Source organism: Protomyctophum parallelum, assembly GCF_964188405.1.
Source record: "Protomyctophum parallelum genome assembly, chromosome: 13".
Lineage (NCBI taxonomy): Eukaryota > Metazoa > Chordata > Actinopteri > Myctophiformes > Myctophidae > Protomyctophum > Protomyctophum parallelum.
This window is the reverse complement of record NC_139708.1, coordinates 43414578-43422077: the sequence shown is the minus strand read 5'-3', so window position 1 is coordinate 43422077 and position 7500 is coordinate 43414578. Positions and strand designations below refer to the sequence as shown.

Genomic DNA, 7500 nt, shown 5'->3' with positions numbered 1-7500 from the left:
TCAACCCGCTCCCTCCGCTCCTCAAACACCAACCTCCTCAAACCCACAAAGACCAACCTACGCACCATGGGTGACCGGGCTTTCTGCTCGGTCGCCCCCGAACTGTGGAACGCTCTCCCCGCCCACCTGAGAGCCCCACAGTCGGTAGACACTTTTAAGAGAGGACTCAAAACTTTCCTTTTTACCAAAGCATTTTTTTAGCCTTGCCCATAAGTTTGAATGTTACTGTTATTTTAGATGTTTTTAATGGTATGTTGTTTCTTTTGTTTTTATTCACTCTGTAGCACTTTGAGATTCTTACGAATGTAAAGTGCGTTATAAATAAAATCCATTATTATTATTATTATTATTATTATTATTATTATTATTATTATTATTATTATTATGTATGTATGTATGTATGTGTGTATGCTATGTCAGATTCTAAAAATGTCTTCTACATCCTGACAGTTTTCTGAAAAAGCTATGTTTCTGTGTCAGTGGTTCTTCGATTTTTCAAAAATAGCAGACCTACAAGCTCGAGGCGCGCCACTCGGTGGCGCGCTATGAGCTTGTAGATCTGCTATTTTTCAATAGCTAAAGCACGACATGATGCTAACACCAAAATGGGTTCCCGTTCAGAATGGGTTAAGTACAATGTAGTGGTATTTGTACTTTACTTGAGTATTTACAATTTCCAGTACTTTTGCTTCTACTCCACTATATCTCGGAGCCAACATTTTTACTTTCACTTCACTACAATTATTTGAAAACTCTAGTTACTTTGTCGACTTTAATTTTGATTAGACAACATACATTAAAGGTGGTTGCACACTGGACGCGTTTTTCGGAAAACCCGATGGAGAAACGCAGCAAAAAACGCGCTCAGTGTGCAGGGACCTTAAAGGACAACTTTAGTTTGTTTCAACCAAGGTTCATGTTTTAGGTTGTTATTAGAGAAAGTAAAAGATGAGTGTTAATATTTTTTCATTTGCTGCTTCCTTTCGTTTTAGGGATTTTAGCTCTTTTTCACAGGGGGGCGGGGGCATTCGAGCATGGGGCTAAATATGTATTTCTTTACAAAATGTTATGGTGATTTATTTTTATATTATTTACTATAGTCCTAATAAACCCCAGGAAATTACATCTGGCCACAGAAGATCACAGGATCTACTGAATGTGAAGGTATAGCATACTGGGGGAAGGCTTATACTGTGTGTATAGGCCAGGGGGGCAGTCAGACAGATATTTTGTGAAGCCACTAAGGGATTTCCTGAAAGTTCATATAATGGCCTGTTGTGGAGCTGTCATTGGGCCCAAAAAACCCCATAGCCCCATAGAAGTCCATGTATTTGGGCCCAACTTCACCTAGACTGTATTACCTTAATAAACATGGTCATGAATACTTTCTGCTTCCAGTCACTAGTTTAAAGTCTCATTTCTAATGTCATAATATTCTTTTTGGAAAATTATGGTCCCATTTATAAAATAAATTACCATAAAGTCGCGTATGTTCTGAGGGGCGTGGCTACCGTTACAGTCTATGATCGGGAGTCCCCACCCACTCGAGTCAAAATAAAAACCAACTAAGAAGAAGGGGGGAGAACTGGGGGAGGCTGGCCTCGTTGTCTGGGCCAGCCAATTCAGTATTTAAGTCCGACGTCATTTTGTAGTGCTACGTTACGTCCGGGTCCAAGTGGCACCAGCTCCCGTCCGCATCTCATTGTAAATTGAATATCTAAACGCGTGAATCTTTTTACAGTGACGTTATTTTTCAGAAAGGAAGCCATAGAGGGTTAAAATGGGTCTTAATGCTTCCAACTCGAGTAGAATTATTAATGTTTTGTACAAGTGTCCATGACAACAAAAATATATGATGTGGAGACAATAAAGACTATTATTATCATTATTATTGAAGGTGGCAACAGTCCATTTGATCGGTAAAATATTTCTGGGGTATATTTAGAATGTGTGCAGGCTTGAGTATGTTGAATCTAGTTTGCATTATGAGGATTTATTTGACACAATAAAATAAAATGGCGATAGTATTCCATGTGGGGCAGACGGCCTGTCACTGTCAGATTTGGGAGAGCAGCGCAGCTTTGTTGTTGCGAGGAAAGCGGTAAAATTAGACTTTCGTGGTTGTTTTCGTCTCAGATTTAGTCCGACGGAGCGTCACAGTATAACTCCATGGGGACACAAAAGCGACACAAAAGTTGGACCCGGAAGTATCTCAGGAGGGGGCGCTCACGTCACAGCTAAAATACTGAATGGGCCAGCTGGGCCAAAACGGATCAAGAAAGATGGCGACTTACAGTGCAAGGAATTACTGGCTTCATTTTACGTCCATGTTAGACCCGGGGAACGCTTTGTCCATATTTTTTACAGTCTATGGTATAGGCTCAATATGTCAGTTTGTCACATTCAATAGATCCTGTGATCTTTTGTGGTCAGATGTAATTTCTTTGGGTTTATTAGGACTATAGTAAATAATAAAAAAATAAATTGCCATAATATTTTGTAAAAAAAACACATATTTAGCCCCATGCTCAAATGCCCCCGCCCCCCTGTCAAAAACTGCTGAAATCCCAAAAACAAAAGCAGGCAGCAAATGAAAGAAAATTAACACTCACCTTTAAATTTCTCTAATAACAACCTGAAACATGAACCTTAGTTGAAAAAAACTAAAGTTGTCCTTTAACCACTTCACCCCTACACATTTTGGCCATTTGAAAATAGCCGATCTACAAGCTCACAATGTGTCGCGACTCGCAACGCGACGCATTGTGAGCTTGCATCCATTTCTTTTAACATCTTTGCTCACCAATACAAAGACGGTTTTGTGGAGTTGAAAGCCTATACTTTCCCTGGTGGACGCACCAGGGAAGTTAAAAGTCCATAGAGTTAAGGAGACGTCCTTCTAACGCTATATGAACCATGCAGACTCTAGCTGTTCAGTTACTGTACATGAACCCTATGGTCTCTATTCCGGGGCCAAACATTGTTGTGGGCTGTTTTCAGGGAAAGCTTTCCCCGACGATTAACAGAAAACAGAAAGGACACTAGTGTGGAGCCCTGAGGGACTCGGGTCAACCACATGAGAGTTGAAGTGGTTAAGATGAGATAATTCAGACTCACAGAGCTGCTATCTTGATGAACTTGCGGAGCAGCTGGACTCTCTTGGGCAGAGACTGACACTGGAGGATCTCCGTGGCCACCCAGTGCTGCACCTCGCTGCAACCGCTGCAGTACCAGCTCCAGGTTGAGGGGGCGCCACCGAGACTGCTCCCCGTGGAACACGTAGCACACAAACTCCACCTGCATGGCAGGACACCAGCAGAAGAAGAGAACACGGTAATGTAAATGGATAAAAATGATAATAATAATGATAATAAGTGCTTTACACCAGTGGTTTCCCAAACTTTGTCATGCCAAGGACCCCTAAATCGACATTTATTAGCCCGCGGACCCCCATTTGAAAATATATGCCAGGGACCCCCCCCCCCCCCCCCCCCATAAGATAAGTTTTTACGGCTCCAGCAGTGATTCGCAACCAGTTTAATTTCAAGGACCCCCCAGTTTGACATGCATTAGTCTACGGACCCCCCATTTAATGACATTTCTATCTCTGGACCCCCAAATTTATATTGTAAAATCAATGTTAAATTTAACCCAGAGAGTGTACAAATGGAACAGACCCATAAGGGTCCATTTGGTTACAAACTATAATTTAGCTGGGTCCCCCCCCCCCTGGAACTCCCTCAAGGACCCCTGGGGGTCCCCGGACCCCACTTTGGGAACCACTGCTTTACACAGCATTTTAAAAAACAGAGTGCTTCACAGAAAAAGCTACGCGAATTTTAACATCAAAGCAAAAAGAGATAAGCTAAAGCAACAAAAAAAGGTAGTGAATCGGGCAAAAAAAACAATCAGCTATTAAGCAAGAGTGAAAAAAAATAGGTTTTGAGCAGTATACTTTAAAGCTTCCTACCGAGGCTGCCTGTCTAAAGTGTAACGGTGGGAGTTCGCCAGATTTCCGAGCCGTCAGCCCGTAGAGGCAGAATGCTGCTGTTTATTCACCGTTTTATGCACATGCAGCAGGTCAGCACTTTGCAGAGGTGTGGGTACACTGTGTACGGACCCTTCACCTGTGTGTGTGCACGTGTGTGTGTGTGTGTGTGTGTGTGCGTGCGTGCGTGCGTGCGTCTCTGCGGCAAAAAGAAAAGAAGAAAAGATCAGCATTAAGGGCCTTGCAAACGGTGAGCGATAAAACGCGCCTATAGAGACCTGCGTTTCTGGCTCGGAGAAGTCGCGGTGCGACGACGCAGGCGTATTTGCGTTGTCGCGTTGACCCGTCGTTGATCCAGGCGACAACGTGTTGCGTTCCTCGCCCCCCCCCCCCCCCCCCCCCCCCCCCCCCCCCCTTCGGGAAATCCCGTTACGATGCCGTTCTCCTCGTGCACGCTGCCAGCGGGCAAACGATACAGTAAGCCGCATGTGTATAGCGTGCATAGGACCAGCCAATCGGGTACGAGTTGTCTTCTCTGACGTACGTATGGGACCTACATTCAAGACAGAACGTGAGGAAGCAGCGTTTGCACGCGTCGCGACGGACGTGTTGTGAAGCTCGTAGATCGCCTATATACGCTCAGCGGAGATATTTGGAGTGGAAAAACAGTCCCCGGGGGAACTCCCCTCGACAGCGTATGGGGTTTTAATTTTAACCCATTTAGACCTGACGACGATTCTACAAAATGTCTTCTAAATCCTGACAGTTTTCTGAAAGATCCCATGTTTTCTACGTCAGTCGTTCTAAAACATTTTCATGTCAAGGACCCCCCCCAAAAATATATGTGATAGGCCGCCGACCCACATCTCAAAATATCTTGTTCCAGGAACCCCCCCCCCCCCCCCCCCCTCCATAGAAGCAAATATTTGAGTTAAAAAACGTTCGCTCTGAAAGAATAATATACTCAAAAGATTTGCGCCACATTTCCACGATTCTTCAAAAATAGCTCGTAGCGCGGCACTCTCGGTGCCGCGCTACGAGCTTGTAGATCTGCTATTTTTCAACAGCTAAAGTATAAACATGATGCTTTAAGAACACCAAAAGGGGTTCCCGCCCAGACACTGACCTCATGCACACAGCTGAACAGCTCCCAGTCAAACACCACCAGCTGATTGGACACTTCCTCTGCCGACATGTCGTGTAGTTTACTGTCGCCCGGCGACCAGTGGATCTCTTCAGGAAGAGGAAGCTGACAGGGAGAGAGAGAGAGAGAGAGAGAGAGAGAGAGAGAGAGAGAGAGAGAGAGAGAGAGATGAGAGAGAGAGAGAGAGAGAGAGAGAGAGAGAGAGAGAGAGAGAGAGAGAGACAGAGACAGAGACAGAGACAGAGACAGAGACAGAGACAGAGACAGAGACAGAGACAGAGACAGAGACAGAGACAGAGACAGAGACAGAGACAGAGACAGAGAGAGACAGAGAGAGAGACAGAGACAGAGACAGAGACAGAGACAGAGAGAGACAGAGACAGAGACAGAGACAGAGAGAGAGAGAGAGAGACAGAGAGAGACAGAGACAGAGACAGAGACAGAGACAGAGACAGAGACAGAGACAGAGACAGAGACAGAGACAGAGACAGAGACAGAGACAGAGACAGAGACAGAGAGAGACAGAGAGAGAGACAGAGACAGAGACAGAGACAGAGACAGAGACAGAGACAGAGAGAGACAGAGACAGAGAGACATGAACAGAAGGCGAGAGAGATGTTAGGATGTGTGATTGATTGATTGATTGAAATTAACAGTGTGTAGAATAAGTAATAGGAAAGCACAGTTCAATGCAAGGTCTGCTAAGAGGATAAAAAAGGCTTGTTTCATGTGTTCTGGACATTTAATGATATACAGAAAAATTATAATAATTGAACACATCATATAAACGGTTAATAATCAAAAGGAAAACATATGTACAGTAAAGTGTCAGGGGGGGGGGGGGGGGACTCTCACTTTTCTTTTTTTATACTAGAGCCAGTTTTGAATTTTTGCAAGTGGTCTTTGAGCCGGGCGCTTTTGAAGGGATTCACATTCCTTTACACAGTGTCGGTATAGGGCGTTCCACATTTGTGTGGCTTCGGATTGGAATTAATTTAACCCTTGATATTGTGATGTTCTCCTAAAATCAGTAGTTCTCAAAACGTTCCCGGTGCCAAATCACCCCCAACATGATCCGGCTCAGCTTTGGAACTCTTTGGATCTCAGGGATGACTTTCGGGGTCAGCACCTGACTTTAACCCATTCTGGGGCGGGAACCCCTTTTGGTGTTTTAGGCGTAATGTTCTACTTTAGCTATTGAAAAATAGCAGATCTACAAGCTCGTAGCGCGGCACCGAGTGCCGCGCTAAGAGCTTGTAGGTCTGCTATTTTAGAAAAATCATTAAATGTGGCGCAAATCATTCAATATATATTTCAGAGCGAACATTTTTAACTAAAATATTTGCTTCTGGGGGGTCTCTGGAACTACATATTTTGAGATGGGGGTCCGTGGCCCAATAGAGATAATTTTGGGGGTCCTTGACATGAAAAAGGTTGAGCACCGCTGACATATAGAAACATTTTTTTCTGAAAACTGTCCGAAACATAGGACCAGACAGACAAACAAGACAACTTAAACTTAACCTTCAAAACTTCCAAGTGAAAAACGAGTATAGGTGAAAGTATTTGCTGTAGAAGAACGTCAGTGTTACCAGTGAGTCCAGTTCTGAGGGTTCACAGGTGAACAGGTGTGTGTTCACTCCCAACGTCGTGAAAACAGCTTCGTCGCTGGGTCGGAAAACTGCCTTCTCTGAATGGACGCACACACACACACACACACACACACACACACATGCGCACACACGCGCACACACACACAAAGTAGTCAGTGTGGACAGTGTATTATTTAGTAAAATAACGCCCATCATACTACAGCGTCACATAACATCATCTAAAGTAGCAGATCCACGACTGCAGATCTCCAACTTTCGCTGATTTTTGAAACCTGAAAAGTAACAGTTTTGTGTATGATAGCGTGTGTGTCGTCGTTGTTTTTGGCTGCACATTTTGATTTTAGTTTTAGTCACTAGTCTCTTCAATAGTTTTCAATTAGTTTCAGTCACCTGGAATGTTTTAGTGTTAGTCTAGTTTTAGTCGACTAAATATCATAAGACTTTAGTCGACTAAGTCTACAGTTGATTTACTCAACTAAAATGTATTCGGGCGGGCCTTGATGCCGTCGTAATGACTGATTTTACACTTAGTGAAAATAGCAGATCTACAAGCTTGTGAGCTTGTAGATCTGCTAATTTCAGCATGCAACCAAGTGTAAAATGACTCTTGTCCACTGGGTCCCTTCCTGGCATTTTAGTCTAGTTTTTATTTGTCGACGAAATTGTCAGTATATTTAGTCCTATTATCGTTTTAGTCATCATGGCTTAGTTTTTTATTTCGTTTTGATGTAGTTTTTGTCGGTGAAAAAAGGTAG

The 7500-nt window shown here is 43.7% G+C and overlaps 1 protein-coding gene across 1 annotated transcript in view; it reads right to left on the bottom strand.

Moving 5' to 3' along the window:
* rapgefl1 (Rap guanine nucleotide exchange factor (GEF)-like 1) overlaps positions 1–7500 on the bottom strand; it is a gene marked incomplete at its 5' end in the record, with an annotated part of 55561 nt that overhangs the window by 14934 nt on the left and 33127 nt on the right. Inside the window, 4 exon segments of the mRNA XM_083779156.1 lie at positions 3118–3218; positions 3220–3297; positions 5115–5237; positions 6725–6822. Coding sequence (XP_083635282.1) covers positions 3118–3218; positions 3220–3297; positions 5115–5237; positions 6725–6822 — 400 coding nt within the window.